Source organism: Pongo abelii, chromosome 18, assembly GCF_028885655.2.
Source record: "Pongo abelii isolate AG06213 chromosome 18, NHGRI_mPonAbe1-v2.0_pri, whole genome shotgun sequence".
Taxonomy (NCBI): domain Eukaryota; kingdom Metazoa; phylum Chordata; class Mammalia; order Primates; family Hominidae; genus Pongo; species Pongo abelii.
This window is the reverse complement of record NC_072003.2, coordinates 20,186,578-20,203,567: the sequence shown is the minus strand read 5'-3', so window position 1 is coordinate 20,203,567 and position 16,990 is coordinate 20,186,578. Positions and strand designations below refer to the sequence as shown.

General features: G+C 39.7%; 1 protein-coding gene across 4 annotated transcripts in view; it reads left to right on the top strand.

Moving 5' to 3' along the window:
* LOC100431410 (ubiquitin carboxyl-terminal hydrolase 31-like) overlaps positions 1–16,990 on the top strand; it is a 47,724-nt gene that overhangs the window by 18,038 nt on the left and 12,696 nt on the right. The window contains exons 2-7 of one of the 4 annotated variants that reach the window (XM_063717637.1): positions 1,671–1,808; positions 3,366–3,454; positions 3,548–3,639; positions 4,289–4,404; positions 4,876–4,946; positions 7,382–7,523. In XM_063717637.1, coding sequence (XP_063573707.1) covers positions 1,671–1,808; positions 3,366–3,454; positions 3,548–3,639; positions 4,289–4,404; positions 4,876–4,946; positions 7,382–7,391 — 516 coding nt within the window. In that variant the 3' untranslated portion in view covers positions 7,392–7,523. Of the gene's footprint in view, positions 1–1,670; positions 1,809–3,365; positions 3,455–3,547; positions 3,640–4,288; positions 4,405–4,875; positions 4,947–7,381; positions 7,527–16,990 lie in introns of those variants that run through there. The other 3 variants (XM_063717636.1, XM_054534759.2, XM_063717638.1) reach the window with 3 other exon arrangements.

The window sequence follows — 16,990 nt, the reverse complement described above, 5'->3', positions numbered from 1 at the left end:
TTGCAGAATGTCCCTCAGTTTGGGTTTTGTCTGATGTTTTCCTTATGATTAGACTGAGGCCATGGGTTTTTGGGAGGAAGACCAGAGGTAAAATGTTCTTTTCATCACATATCAAGTGCACATGCTAGCAACGTGACTTACCACTGATGATGTCAACCTTGCCCAGCTCTCTGAAGCAGTGTTAGTTACTGTGTTAGTAACCATAAGTTACTTTCTACTCCTCTTTCCATTCTCCTGTCTCTGGAAGTAAGTCACTATCCCAAACCGCACTCAAGGTGTAGGGGTGGTAAGCTTTACCTCCTGGAGGGGGGATTATTGATATAAATTATTTGGAATTCCTCTGTAAGGAAGATTTGTCTCTTCTCCCTATTTATTCATTCAGTCATTTAATTATATCAATTAATACTTTTTTATACTTTGGGTTATAACCCAATATTGTTTATTCTGTTGATCAGATTGTTCCAGCTTTGGCTGTTGGGAGTTCTTTTAGATTGGTTCCTGTGTCCCATTGACGACGTGTCCCCTGTCCCAATGTCGTTGAATCGGCCATTTCTCCAAGGTGCCCTAGTTTTATATTGGAAAATGGTATTAGAAACCAAGATATGGGCACTGATGTGCACATTGTTACTGGGGTGTCACTACTTCTTCGCCTTTCAGTGTACAGATATATGGATGTGAACCCAAGTTTATATAAATATCTGTAATTATTTATCTGTTCATCTCTATGTTAAGCTAAATAGGAGTTTATACTAACTTCAGCTGATTCATTGCCTTCCCTCCTTGCTTATCTGTAACTTCCCTCTCTGACTATGAGAAACTTGGCATCCATCACCACCATCCCATTAACTACACTGTAAGCGTGGACTTTCTCCCTGTCCCCCTCACTAGGCTGTTAGTATCTTAGACACTTATTAAATCTTTGTTGATGAGTGATGAATCTTGAAGCTGTTATGTATCTTACCTAATAAAAGTTTAGCGTTTTAGCAAAAGCAATGTAAATCAGTCTTGTAAAGTTTGAAACAAAACTTTTAACTGCTTTGTTATGTAACATGTATTCATTGTAGAAAATATGAAAAGTGAGAAGGAAAAAAAGCACCTGTTACTCTATCACCCAGAGATAATACTTAATATGTAGGTATGTGTTATTTTAGAACTTTTTCTTTGTATGTATATGTCTACACCCCCCTAAACGATTTTTACAAGAATACATTCACATTTCACACTACTTATTTATAACCTTTTTTCACTTAATATAGTGTTTCTTAAGGATGTCATGTAGTTGTATCGTAATTTAACTGTCTTTACTTAAGTTTCAGCTCCTCCTACTCTTAACCAATTCTCTTTTTTAAGATGTCCAAGTTATTACCAATTATTTGCTTTTATAAACCCTGATTAATATTTTCTTAGAAGTCTTGACAGGCTGTTCTGATGATTTCTTTAGATACACTCCTAAAAGTAGAATTGCTGGAGTAAGTGTATTTTAAGGGTTCTGGTACATGTTTCTAGGGGTGAGGTTTTTACACTGGCATCTGTTTTTACTTTTCACTCCTTCTGGGAAGTACTCTGTAACACCCTTGAGATCTGGCATCCCTTTTGGGATTATGAATAAATAGTTTTTCTTTAAAGCCAGGAACTCACAGGTGTTCATGCTGATTTATTTACCTGCATAGACTATTGTGTCAAAGAATGCACTGCAGTACCGGGGAAATTCCCAGCATGATGCCCAGGAGTTTCTGCTGTGGCTTTTGGACCGAGTTCATGAAGACCTCAACCATTCAGTGAAGCAGAGTGGCCAGCCTCCTCTGAAGGTAAGGACGCATGCTGCCCTAGGGCAGTCAGCTAGCCATGAGAGTGTGTAGATTTTTCTACTGAGGACTTGTTGCATTGCGTTAATACAATGAAATTGACTAAGCTCTGGGTGAGTATAAGATTCAATGGCTACTTAAAGGACATTTCATTTTGTTTACTACTGTGCTGGCAGTGTAAGATACAAGAGCTGTTGTCCCCAAGGAATTTATAGTCTAATGAGAGGGGAAACATTTGCATGTATGATGAGCTTCAGATTAAAAAAAGTGATTCCATTTCACTAAACTGTTTTTAAAGCAGAATATGTTTGCTTTCTATTCTAGTAAGACACATACTCTGTAGTTCACTGGAATGAATACACAATCATAAAGGAAACGTATGTATTTTCTCTGCTGTTGGGATTGGATTTGACCATAGGAGCCCCAGAATGTTCTTATTGAGAAACATAGCAATTAATTCTTAATTTTATACATATAGTCTTACAAATATGGATAAAATGACTTATATAATGGAAAAAATTTAGACTAAAGGGTTGCTTCCCTTGGGCAGCTTTTAAAGTTTTTGATAATTCTGCTCTGTACTTCAAATTTTAAATTTCTAAGTTTGGTAAGTTGTTAAATTATTCTGATTCAAGGTCCTTTTGTGCCTGAACACTCTATTCTGTCATATGACTGTATGCGTGTGGCTGACGCTCCCACCAAATTGAGACATCCTCAAGGTCAGGCACTGGGTCTTATTATCTTTGTATCCTAATGTTCTGTACAGTGCTTCTCTGCATGTGGTAGCAGGTGCTCAGTAACTAATTGTTAGGCGGAGGGACATGAAAAGTTAAATACAACATGAAGTAGAGTGTGATTAGGCATCAACATACACAGCACAACTAATAGGTACTAGGGAATTTAGGCATGGGAAGCATTAGTACTTTTTTTTTTTTGAGACAGACTTTCGCTCTTGTTGCCCAGGCTGGAGTGCAATGGCGCAATCTCGGCTCACCACAACCTCTGCTTCCTGGGTTCAAGTGATTCTCCTACGTCAGCCTCCTGAGTAGCTGGGATTACAGGCATGTGCCACCACAGCCGGCTAATTTTGTATTTTTAGTAGAGATGGGGTTTCTCCATGTTGGTCAGGCTGGTCTCGAACTCCCGACCTCAAGTGATCCACCCACCCCGGCCTCTCAAAGTGTTGGGATTACAGGCATGAGCCACTGTGCCCGGCCAGGATTAGTACTTTTAAAGTGGTTGGGGATTACTTCTTAGAGGAGATTGGGATGGGGGCTTTGAGAATTGGAGGGAAACTGGAGCATCCTGGGGAAGGGGAGCTGCCCGGCTGAGTGCTGTGCAGAGACGATCGCTGGCAGAGTCTGTGTGAGGGGATGAGTCCACGCGACCCACATCCTACCTGCTGTGTTCTGGCTCCTTTAGCAGGTGCCCGTCACTGAAGTATCTGCACTTGATGCATAGCTTGTAAAGGAAGTCAAGGTCATTTGTGATTCTCTAGCTTCATCTTCAACCAAGAATTGGTCTTTCTAGTCTGTGAAATTGTACTTTCTTTTTTTTTAGCCACTGTCAGAGACTGATATGATGCCTGAGGGACCGTCTTTTCCTGTCTGTAGCACTTTTGTACAAGAACTCTTTCAAGCCCAATATAGGTATGAGAAAATCAGATGTTTCCACTTATTTTGTTTACCTGACATCGTTCTGGGTGATTTTAATGTGAAGCGTCTTACCTTTTTGTTTTGAAGATCTTCTTTGACGTGTCCTCATTGTCAGAAACAGAGCAACAGTTTTGATCCTTTCCTTTGCATTTCTTTGCCAATTCCTCTACCCACACAAGGTAAGAATGGATTTAGTAAAATGAAGACTGTATTTTCTTATGGTATCCCTTTTCCTCTGTAGGCTCCTATTAGGTCTTCTTACTTATTTAGACAGGTAATGGGATTAATAATGGGATTGAATACAGTCATTGCTACAACCTTACAAGAATAAATGCCCTCCTGAGTTTGCAGGGTGAGCAGGCACATGAGGCAAGCAGGGGCTGTGTAGTCTGGCCCGGTTTGTCATCCACACATAGTATCGGGGGATGGGGAGGGCTGCTGAGTGACTTCAGGATTCTCTAGAGACCTTACTTTACATTTCCTGTTTCTTAGTTGCTTTATTTTGAACAATTTCTCAACATTTCCAGGAGTTATGCTGTTCTAAAGAAAATACAAAGCACAGAATCAAGTGTAGATATATTTTTGTTTGGTTCATAGAATGTTCATTTTATGAAGATTGTCTTTTCCAAAGATCTCGATGATTGATAGTTCTGCTTAGAGCCAAGTGAAATTTTTCCATTTGGGCTTCCGAGTAACAGTGTGGGTTAGCTTTAGTTTTTTGTTGATTTCATCTCAGGTTTATTTTGCATCTTCTGTATTTTAGTCGAAATAAGTGACTAATGAGAAGATCTGACTTTGATCTGTACAAGCCTCTCTATGTCACTGTAGTGTATCAAGGCAAATGTTCTCACTGCATGAGGATTGGTGTGGCCGTACCTCTGTCTGGGACTGTTGCCAGACTTCGGGAAGCAGTGTCTATGGAAACAAAGATCCCCACTGATCAGGTAATAAGTCTGCTAAGACCAGTTACACATGAGCCACAAAAGTATTGCTTTCTGTTCTCTTAGGATTTTTTATAGTTCTTTGCCAAGTATGGTTGGATAGAGATTTAAAACCAGTTGCATTTAGAGTTGAGGGAAAAAAATCAAGACCCCAAAGACTAAAATGTATAGGGAAACTTTTCATGTTTCATTTAATTGTGTATGTAATTTTAAAAGAAGCTGTGACTTTACACCAAGACCTTCTTGTAGCTTTGTTCATAAGGTATAATTACTTAACCCTTCTTAAATCATTCCTGTGGATGTGTATGTGGGCACTGGAGCATCCTCACAGTGTTTGATACTCAAAGAGGCTTTGAAAACTTAAGCAGTGACACTAGAAAACCCCTTCCCATTGTGGTGATAAGAGTGGATATCTTGCTAGTACCGTGTTCTGTATGTAATAGATGTTCAATACGTTTTGTTTTCTCATTACAGCTGGACCAGAGTCTCTTACCTTGTTTAGAGAAGAGAAAGGGAAGTTGTGCCCATGCCGCATCCCTTTTGGGGTAAATGTTTGATAAGCAGTTATGTTGAAATTTACCAAAAATACTTTTGACCTGTTTGGACTTGACATGTTTTTGCAGATAGCTTTTACTCAATTTACTATTATTATTTTATCTGGAAAAACATTCCTTATTTAAGATTTATTAAGGAAAGATGACTCAGTAGCTAAATTGCTCTCCCTAGGTAGTAGCTTCTGGAAGCTACTGTGTAATCCCTGGACTAATAAAGGTGTTTTGTACTTCGGCCTCATGTGGCCTCATTTGGGAAGTTACCACAGTAAAACAAACACAGCCAGCAGTGTTGCCCTAATATGGCAAATATCTCATATTTTTGCAGGCCAAGTACTGGCATGTTGATAAAATGTTCATATTCTTTCCTACTCTGAAAAGCCCGTTGGCTCTTTCTTCCCTTCAGGATGAGGGAAAGGCAGAAAGGGAGGGAGCGAGGCTTCGGTGCTGTCCAGGGCAAATCTGGTTGCATCTTTAGAGCTTCCAGCACTGTCTGGCTCCTTTTGCATGTGGTTTAAATTGGTGAAATAATTACAAGTTTGCTGTTGACCTCAGTTTGCTGAAGAGAGTGAATTTTACTTGCATGTTCACCGGCAGAAAAACAACATGGTCATTAAATTCATTAGAAGGAAAATGTGCCAGGAACGTTTTTGCTGGACTATTTGTAGAATATACCACCAACCCCTTTTACCTGGTAGATTCACAGAATGTTAGTGCTGGTAGAGGGGACCTCAGGGGTCCAGTCCAACTCCCTTATTTGAAAGAGGCTCAGAAAAGCCGTGGGACTTGTTCAGGTTTGCAGGGCTGGTTGGTGACAGGCCGAACTGGAACCTGCATGCCCAATCCAGTGCTTTTTCACTAGACAGCACGGCTGAGCATATAATGAAGTCTTTAAATGTCTCCCGTGTTCTCCTCTCCATCTTTTGTTTTTCTGTTTTGTTTGTTTGTTTGTATGTATGTATGTATGGATTGTTTGAGACAGGGTCTCACTCTGTTGCCCAGGCTGGAGTGCATTGGTGCAATCATGGCTCACTGCAGCCTCAACCTTGTGGGCTCAAGCAGTCCTCCCACCTCAGCTTCCCAAGTAGTGGGGATTGTAGGCGCATGCCACCACACCCAGCTGATTTTTGTATTTTTCATAGAGATGAGGTTTTGGCATGTTGCCCAGGCTGGTCTTGAACTCCTGGCCTCAGCAGTCCTTCTGTCTTGGCCTCCCAAAGTGCTGGGATTACAGGCTTGAGCCGCCATGCCTGTCCTGTTTTTCTGTTTTATTGTAAAATAACCATTTCTTGAAATATAACAGAAAGAGGAAGTATCTCATACTAGGTATCTTAATGCTAAGGGTTACTAACTTTAATACTATGTTATATAGTATTCATTTAGATTTTTTCCATGCATATATACATTATTTTATATAAGTAGAGTCATTTACACATATTATTTTTACCTTGCTTTGTATTTAGATTTTTGCATGTTAGTGCAAATATATATAGTTTATTCTTTTTAGTAGCTTTATAATTCCAGTAAGGCTATACTACGTTTAATTAGTTAGTATTTTTGGACATTTGAGTTGATTTTTTTTTTCAATACAAATACCCATGGTTTAGGCTTGAAAAATAGAAAATTAAATGATATGGGAGAAAGCCTCAGAGTCAGATGTGGACTCTGTCCTCGACATGAGGCTGAATCGTTGTAGAACTTTAGGCAAGTCTCTTGGCGTCTCTTCTTTCAGTGAAATGGAGGTTAGACATTGTGATCTCCTGGTTCTCTTCTACATTAAAACTTAGAGAAACTCTGGAGTTAAGAGTCATGGAGTTCTGCATCAGGGTACAGGTTTCCCTCAGTGTCCATGGGATTGGTTGTAGGAACCCTTGCACTAGGATACCAAAATCCACAGTGCTTTAATCCCTTTTATAACATGGCACAGTATTTGCATAGAACCTAAGCATATCATCCTGTATACTTTATTTATTTTTACTTTTTATTTTATGGATACATAATAGTTGTACCTCCAATATACTTTAAATCATCTCCAGATAACTTACAATACTTAATACAGTGTAAATGTTATGTAAATAGTTGTTATGCTATATTGTTTAGGGAATAATGACAAGAAAAAAAGACTGTTCAGTATACATTCAATCATCCTTTTTTTTTCTTCTGAATATTTTTGATCTGCAGTTGGTTGAATCCACAGATGTAGCACCCACAGATATGGAGGGGTGACTGTATATTGTTATATAATTACAGAGGATACTGTGCTTCCAGGATTCTCTCATTAAAGGCAAATAAAGTGGGCTCTGCGAGATGTTTCAGAGCTCTCTCAGACCACTGCCAGTCCTGATGGTCTGGAGAAGTTCATAGAATTGGGAGATCAATTAGTATCGAATTTCCAGTTACCCAACTGTTTACATTTTTCCTATTTTTAGATTGTGTTAACAGAAATGTACTATGATGGGTTCCATTGTTCCTTTTGTGATACAGACGACCTGGAAACAGTCCATGAAAGTGACTGTATTTTTGCCTTTGAGACTCCCAAAATATTTAGGCTTGAAGGAATTCTCAGTCAAAGAGGTAAATGAGCTCCTGTTTCCATAATGCCACCTGGGTTTGCAGGTTTAACTATAGTCTACCCTTTTAGTTGTCTATTATATAATGATATACATTTTTTTTAAATTGTGGTAAAATACACATAATTTTTTTATGATGGTATAATGGTAAAAATCTTACAGTAATATTTTCCTAGAAGAAGGCAGCTCTTACTGTTTTAGGCAAAGATATATCCATAGTTTAGTTGGGAAAACCTCTTATTGAGATTCAGGACTGACTGTGACCTCCTTTAAGTAGCCTTTTTGGCATCTTATCATGACATTCAGGAGGATATACTATGCCATAGGTTGTTTTTTTTTTTCTTTTTAATTTTGCTATCACCTCTTAAGATTCTGACATTTTTGCTATAGAATGTTTTCTTGGTACCTGCTTTTAAGAAATTTGCATGTAACTCTTCATTGATAGGCAGCAAAATGAAGTAAAGCCCTGGACAGTAGTGTTCCTCTTACTGTGGTTTGGGCTGTGATTTGGAACTTAGCTTGTCTCCTCACTGTGCCTGGAGTTACGGGGTTATTCTGATTTTAAGAGTTACCAAGCAACTCAGACTTTGCTCCTGGCCACAGCATTCTTCAGGGTTCCTCCTAGGGCTCCTCTTCTTTTGCTCTACCCTAGTGGTTGTTAATGCATCAGTATTACCTGGGAACTGGTTAGAAATGCAAATTCTTGGTCCCTACTCCACACCTAGTAAAGGAGAAACTCTGGTAAAGAAGCCCTTTAGGTAGGTGATCATGATGCAAGCTAAAGTGAGAACCGCCGCTCTTATCAGGATTTTCCATGCCTTGATTTTTTGAACTGAATTCCCCCCCAGCCTCAACTTTTCTTTTGATTCCAGTTCCATTCCTTGACTTCCACCTCCCTACTGGAATTTCGACTTAGAAATCCTACAGGTGTCTTACCCTTAGCATTTCTTTCTTAGATTGGTTGCTCCTGCATTTTTTCTAGAAATAATGGCACTACTATCCTCTTCTTCACTCAAACTGGATCCAAGCTTGATAACTTCTCCTTCAAAATTCTCATAGAGCTGTTGACACACACTGCATTTTTCGCCTTTATTCTACTGCCACTGACATAGTTCAGGCCAGTCCCAACTGAGCTTTTCCAGTAAGTTTTTATCTTTACCACTGAGCTTTCTCCTTTCTAGTTATTTCTCCACAGACTTACTCTAATACACAGTTCTGATCATGTTACATGCTATTGATTTACCAGTGATTCCCCTTTTCTAAGATCAAATCTAAACACCTTGGAAGGAGCATAACGCCCTCCTCCCCTGCCATGATTTGGTCCTTGCCTTTCTTTCCAGTCTCTCTACTCCCATTTCCTCTCCTTCCTCAGGTCTTCTCTTTCAGGTTACTCTGTTTCTCAGACATGCCATGTGCTTTTCCATGTTCCCTACCATTTGCTGTGCTGAGGATTCACTTCTCCAGCTTCTATTCTCGTTAGCTCCTGCTTTGTCTCCCCAAGGTACCTTCCAGTCTCCCCATCCTGCCAAGCTCTAAGCAGTCACTATTCTACTTTCTCTCTCTCTCTTTTTCTTTTTGAGACAGAGTCTTGCTGTGTCGCTCAGGCTGGAGTGCAGTGCATGATCTTGGCTCACTGCAGCCTTAGCCTCCCGAGTAGCTGGGATCACAGGCGCATGCCACCACACCTGTCTAATTTTTATATTTTTAGTAGAGATGGGGTTTCACCATGTTGGCCAGGCTGGTCTCGAACTCCTGACCTCAAGTGATCCACCTGCCTCAGCCTCCCAAAGTGCTGGTAATCTTACAGGCATGAGCCACCACACCCAGCCCACTATTCTTCTTTCTGTTTCTACAGATTTCCCTAGTCTAGACTTCCATATAAATGGAATCATACAATACGTGGTATTTTGTGACTGGCTTTACTTAGTGTGATGTTTTCAAGATTCATTCATGTTGTAGCATATATCATACTTAATTCCTTTTTGTGGCCAAATAATATTTTATTGTTTGAATAGATCACATTTTGTTTATTCATTGTTAATGAACATTTGGGTTGTTTCCACCTTCTGGCTAATATGAATAATGCTCCTGTGAACATTCCACACAAGTTTTTGTGTGGACTTATGTTTTCGTTTCTCTTCATACCTGGGAATAGAACTGCTGGGTTGCGTGGTAACTCTATGTTTAATCATCTGGGGGAACTTACAGACTGTTTTCCAAAGTGGCCACACCACGTTACATTTTTATCAGCAGTGTTTGAGGGTTCCAGTTTCTCTACGTCCTTGCCGACACTTGATTATTATCTGACTCTTTAATTTTAGCCATTGTAGTGGGTATGAAGTGGTATCTCATTATGGTTTTGATTTGTGTTTGTGACTGACATCATGTTGAGCATCTTTTCTTGTGCTTGTTGGCCATTTGTATATTATATTTGGAAAAATGTCTGTTCAAATATTTTACCCATCTTAAAATTGCATTGTTTGCTATTTGTTGTTGAGTTTTAGGAATTTTCACATATGCTGAATACTAGACCCTTATCAGATATATGATTTGCAAATATTTTCTCCCATTCTGTGGGTGGTCTTTTAACTACCTGATAATGTCCTTTGAAACATAAAAGTTCTTAGTTTTGTTGAAGTCCAGTTTATCTATTTTTTTTTTTTTGCTTGTGCTTTTTTTGTCATATCTGACACTTTATCAAATCCAAAGTCATAAAGATTTACCGCATAATTTCTTTTAAGAGTTTTATAGTTTTAGCTCTTATATTATAGTTTTTTGAACCATTTTGAGTTAATTTTTTATGTGCATGTGCATGTGTCTTTTTAGTAGCATGATATATAATCCTTTGGGTATATACCCAGTAATGGGATTGCTGGGTCAAAGGGTAATTCTAATTCTAGATCCTTGAGGAATTGTGACACTGTCTTCCACAATGGTTGAACTAATTTACACTCCCACCAACAGTGTAAAAGCATTCTTATTTCTCCACATCCTCTCCAGCATCTGTTGTTTCCTGACTTTTTAATGATTGCCATTCTAATTGGCGTGCGATGGTATCTCATTGTGGTTTTGATTTGCATTTCTCTGATGACCAGTGATGATGAGCACTTTTTCCTGTGTCTGTTGGATGCATAAATGTCTTCTTTTGAGAAGTGTCTGTTCATATCCTTTGCCCACTTTTTGATGGGGTTGTTTTTTTCTTGTAAATTTGTTTGAGTTCTTTGTTGATTCTGGATATTAGCCCTTTGTCAGATGGGTAGATTGCAAAAATTTTCTCCCATTCTGTAGGTTGCCTGTTTACTCTGATGGTAGTTTCTTTTGCCGTGCAGAAGCTCTTTAGTTTAATTAGATCCCATTTGTCAATTTTGGCTTTTGTTTCCTTTGCTTTTGGTGTTTTAATCATGAAGTCCTTGCTCATGCCTATGTCCCTAAAGATATTGCCTAGGTTTTCTTCTAGGGTTTTTATGGTTCTAGGTCTAAGATTTAAGTCTTTAATCCACCTTGGATTAATTTTTGTATAAGGTGTAAGGAAGAGATCCAGTTTCAGCTTTCTACATATGGCTAGCCAGTTTTCCCAGCACCATTTATTAAATAGGGAATCCTTTCCCCATTGCTTGTTTTTGTTAGATTTGTCAAAGATCAGATGGTTGTAGATGTGTGGTTACTTCTGAGGCCTCTGTTCTGTTCCATTGGTCTGTATCTCTGTGTTGGTACCAGTACCATGCTGTTTTGGTTACTGTAGCCTTGTAGTATAGTTTGAAGTTAGGTAGCGTGATGCCTCCAGCTTTGTTCTTTTTGCTTAGGACTGTCTTGGCAATGCAGGCTCTTTTTTGGTTCCATATGAACTTTAAAGTGGTTTTTTCCAATTCTGTGAAGAAAGTCATTGGTAGGTTGATGGGGATGACATTGAATCTGTAAATTACCCTGGGCAGTATGGCCATTTTCACGATATTGATTCTTCCTATCCATGAGCATGGAATGTTCTTCCATTTGTTTGTGTTCTCTTTTATTTCATTGAGCAGTGGTTTGTAGTTCTCCTTGAAGAGGTCCTTCGCATCCCTTGTAAGTTGGATTCCTAGGTATTTTATTCTCTTTGAAGCAATTGTGAATGGGAGTTCACTCATGATTTGGCTCTCTGTCTGTTATTGGTGTATAGGAATGCTTGTGATTTTTGCATATTGATTTTGTATCCTGAGACTTTGCTGAAGTTGCTTATCAGTTTAAGGAGATTTTGGGCTGAGACGATGGGGTTTTCTAGATATACAATCATGTCATCTGCAAACAGGGACAATTTGACTTCGTCTTTTCCTAATTGAATACCCTTTATTTCTTTCTCTTGCCTGATTGCCCTGGCCAGAACTTCCAACACTATATTTAATAGGAGTGGTGAGAGAGGGCATCCTTGTCTTGTGCCAGTTTTCAAAGGGAATGCTTCCAGTTTTTGCCCATTCAGTATGATATTGGCTGTGGGTTTGTCATAAATAGCTCTTATTATTTTGATATACATTCCATCAATATCTAGTTTATTGAGAGTTGTTAGCATGAAGAGCTGTTGAATTTTGTTGAAGGCCTTTTCTGCATTTATTGAGATAATCGTATGGTTTTTGTCATTGGTTCTGTTTATGTGATGGATTACGTTTATTGACTTGCATATGTTGAAGCAGCCTTGCATCCCAGAGATGAAGCCAACTTGATCATAGTGGATAAGCTTTTTGATGTGCTGCTGGATTCAGTTTGCCAGTATTTTATTGAGGATTTTTGCATCGATGTTCATCAGAGATATTGGTCTAAAATTCTTTTATTTGTTGTGTCTCTGCCAGGCTTTGGTATCAGGATGATGCTGACCTCATAAAATGAGTTAGGGAGGATTCCCTCTTTTTCTGTTGATTGGAATAGTTTCAGAAGGAATGGTACCAGCTCCTAGAATGTGGCTGTGAATCAGTCTGGTCCTGGACTCTTTTTGGTTGGTAGGCTATTAATTATTGCCTCAATTTCAGAGCCTGTTATTGGTCTATTCAGAGATTCAACTTCTGCCTGGTTTAGTCTTGGGAGGGTGTATGTGTCCAGGAATTTATCCATTTCTTCTAGATTTTCTAGTTTATTTGTGTAGAGGTATTTATAGTATTCTCTGATGGTAGTTTGTATTTCTGTGGGATCAGTGGTGATATCCCCTTTATCATTTTTATTGTGTCTATTTGATTCTTCTCTCTTTTTTTCTTTGTTAGTCTTGCTAGCGGTCTATCAATTTTGTTGGTTTTTTCAAAAAACCAGCTCCTAGATTCATTTATTTTTTTGAAGGGTTTTTTGTGTCTCTATCTCTTTCAGTTCTGCTTTGATCTTGGTTATTTCTTGCCTTCTGCTAGCTTTTGAATGTGTTTGCTCTTGCTTCTCTAGTTCTTTTAATTGTGATGTTAGGGTGTTGATTTTAAATCTTTCCTGCTTTCTCTTGTGGGCATTTAGTGCTATAAATTTCCCTCTACACACTGCTTTAAATGTGTCCCAGAGATTCTGGTACGTTGTCTTTGTTCTCATTGTTTTCAAAGAACGTCTTTATTTCTGCCTTCATTTTGTTATTTACCCAGTAGTCATTCAGGAGCAGGTTCTTCAGTTTCCATGTAGTTGTACAGTTTTGAGTGAGTTTCTTAATCCGGAGTTCTAATTTAGTTGCACTGTGGTCTGAGAGACAGTTTGTTGTGGTTTCTGTTCTTTTACAGTTGCTGAGGAGTGCTTTACTTCCATTTATGTGGTCAATTTTAGAATAAGTGCGATGTGGTGCTGAGAAGAATGTATATTCTGTTGATTTGGGGTGGAGAATTCTGTAGATGTCTATTAGGTCTGCTTGGTGCAGAGCTGAGTTCAAGTCCTGGATATCCTTGTTAACCTTCTGTCTTGTCAATCTGTTTAATATTGACAGTGGGATGTTAAAGTCTCCCATTATTGTGTGGGAGTCTAAGTCTCTTTGTAGGTCTCTAAGGACTTGGTTTATGAGTCTGGGTGCTCCTGTATTGGTTGCATATATATTTAGGATAGTTAGCTCTTCTTGTTGAATTGATCCCTGTACCATTATGTAATGGCCTTCTTTTTCTCTTTTGATCTTTGTTGGTTTAAAGTCTGTTTTATGAGAGACTAGGATTGCAACCCCTGCTTTTTTTTGCTTTTCATTTGCTTGGTAGATCTTCCTCCATCCTTTATTTTGAGCCTACGTGTGTCTCTGCACATGAGATGGGTCTCCTGAATACCGCACACTGATGGGTCTTGACTCTATCCAGTTTGCCAGTCTGTCTTTTAATTGGGGCATTTAGCCCATTTACATTTAAGGTTAATATTGTTATGTGTGAATTTGATCCTGTTATTACGATGTTAGTTGGTTATTCTGCCCGTTAATTGATGCAGTTTCTTCCTAGCATTGATGGTCTTTACAATTTGGCATGTTTTTGCAGTGGCTGGTACCGGTTGTTCCTTTCCATGTTTAGTGCTTCCTTCAGGAGCTCTTGTAAGGCAGGCCTGGTGGTGACAAAATCTCTCAGCATTTGCTTGTCTGTAAAGGATTTTATTTCTCCTTCACTTATGAAGCTTAGGTTGGCTGGATATAAATTTTGGGTTGAAAATTCTTTCCTTTAAGAATGTTGAATATTGGCCCCACTGTCTTCTGGCTTGTAGGGTTTCTGCCGAGAGATCTGCTGTTAGTCTGATGGGCTTCCCTTTGTGGGTAACCTGACCTTTCACTCTGGCTGCCCTTAATATTTTTTCCTTCATTTCAGCCTTGGTGAATCTGACAGTTATGTGTCTTGGGGTTGTTCTTCTCGAGGAGTATCTTTGTGGTGTTCTCTATATTTCCTGAATTTGAATGTTGGCTTGCCTTGCTAGGTTGGGGAAGTTCTCCTGGATAATGTCCTGAAGAGTGTTTTCCAGCTTGGTTCCATTCTTCCCATCACTTTCAGGTAGAGCAATCAAACATAGATTTGGTCTCTTCACGTAGCCCCATATTTCTTGGAAGCTTTGTTCATTTCTTTTTACTCTTTTTCTCTAACCTTGTGTTCTCACTTTATTTCATTAATTTGATCTTCAGTCACTGATACCCTTTCACTTGATCGAATTGGCTATTGAAGCTTGTGCATGCATCACAAAGTTCTCATGCCATGGTTTTCAGCTCCATCAGGTCATTTAAGCTCTTCTCTTCATTGTTTATTCTAGTTAGCCATTCATCTAACCTTTTTTTCAAGTTTTTAGCTTCCTTGCGTTGGGTTTGAACATGCTCCTTTAGCTCAGAGAACCAACCTTCTGAAGCCTACTTCTGTCAACTCATCAAAGTCATTCTCCATCTAGCTTTGTTCCATTGCTGGCGAGGAGCTGCAATCCTTTGGAGGAGAAGAGGCGCTCTGGTTTTTAGAATTTTCAGCCTTGCTGCTCTGGTTTCTCCCCATCTTTGTGGTTTTATCTACCTTTGATCTTTGATGTTGGTGACCTACAGATGGGGTTTTGGTGTAGATGTCCTTTTTGTTGATGTTGGTGCTATTCCTTTCTGTTTGTTAGTTTTCCTCCTACTGATCAGGTCCCTCAACTGCAGGTCTGTTGGAGTTTGCTGGAGGTCCACTCCAGACCATGTTTGCCTGGGTATTACCAGTGGAGGCTGCAGAACAGCAAATATTGCTGCCTGATCCTTCCTCTGGAAGCTTCGTCCCAGACGGGCACCCGCCTGTGTGAGGTGTCTGTTGGTTCCTACTGGGAGGTGTCTCCCAGTTAGGCTACATGGGAGTCAGGGACCCACTTGAGGAGGCAGTCTGTCCATTCTCAGAGCTCAAATGCCATGCTGGGAGAACCACTGCTGTCTTCAGAGCTGTCAGACAAGGACCCTTAAGTCTGCAGAAGCTGTCTGCTGCCTTTTGTTCAGCTATGCCCTGCCCTCAGAGGAGGAGTCTATAGAGGCAGCAGGCCTTGCTGAGCTGCGGGGGGGCTCTGCCCAGTTCGAGCTTCCTGGCCGCTCTGTTTACCTACTCAAGCCTCAGCAATGGTGGATGCCCCTCCCCCAGCCAGGCTGCCGCCTCACAGTTCGTTCTCAGACTGCTGCACTAGCAGTGAGCAAGGCTCTGTGGGCATGGGACCCACCGAGCCAGGCACAGGAGAGAATCTCCTTGTCTGCTGGTTGCTGAGACCTTGGAAAAAGCGCAGAAGTGTCTTTTGGGCAGAAGTGTCCTGTTTTTCCAGGTACAGTCTGTCACAGCTTCCCTTGGCTAGGAAAGGTAAATCCCCCGACCCCTTGAGCTTCCCAGGTGAGGTGACGCCCCACTCTGCTTCAGCTCACCCTCCGTGGGTGGCACCCACTGTCCAACCGTCCCAATGAGATGAACTAGGTATCTCGGTTGGAAATGCAGAAATCACCCGTCTTCTGCGTCGATCATGCTGGGAGCTGCAGACCAGAGCTGTTCCTGTTCGTCCATCTTTGAATGGATCCACGTCATTCCTTTTTAATGGCTGAACATGATTCCATACATACATATGCATGTACCACATTTTGTTCATTAATCTGTTGATGGGCATTTGTTTTTTTCCTACCTTTTGTCTATTGTGAATAGTCCTACTATGAGCATTTGTGTACTAGTATTTGTTTGAATACCTGTTTTCAGTTCTTTTGGGTGTATACCTAGGAATGGAATTGATGGATCATGTCATAATTCTATGGTTGTCTTCTTGGGGAATTGCCAAATTGTTTTCCACAGGAGCTGGATCATTTTACGTTTCCACCAGCAATAGATGAGAGTTCTAATTTCTCCACATCTTTGCCAACATTGATTTTTCATCTTTTTGATTTTAGCCATCCTGGTGAATGTGAAGTGTTACTTCATTGAGGTTTTGACTTGCATTTCTCTTATAGTAAGTGATGATGAACATCTTGTCATGTGCTTGTTTGGCCATTTACATATTCTCTTTGGAGAAATGTCTATTCAAGTCTTTTTCCCATTTTAAATTGCATTATCTTTTTGTTGAGTTGTAAGAATTCTTTGTAAGGATGTATAATACTAGACCGTTACGGGATATATGACTTGCAAGTATTTTATTCCATTCTCTGGGTTTTTTCTCTTTCTGGATAGTGTTCTTTGATGTACAAAAGTTCTTCATTTTGATGAAGTCTGTTTTTTCTTTTGTTGCTGATAATTTTGTTGTCATATCTAAGAATCCGTCACCACATCCAAGGTCATAAAGATTTACTCTTGTGTTTTCTTCTGAGTTTTGTAGTTTTAGCTCTTACATTTAGGTTGTTGATACATTTTAAGTTAATTTTTATAAATTGTATGAGGTAGGGACCAAACTCCATTCTGGGACAAGTAAATATTTACTTGTCCCAGCACCATTTGATGAAGAGATTGTACTGTCCTCGTTGAATGGTCTTGGTGCTCTTGTTGAAAGTCCTTATTTTAATTCCTCTTTTACTTCACCCTCTACTTCCAGAGGCCTCTGGCGCCTCCAGTT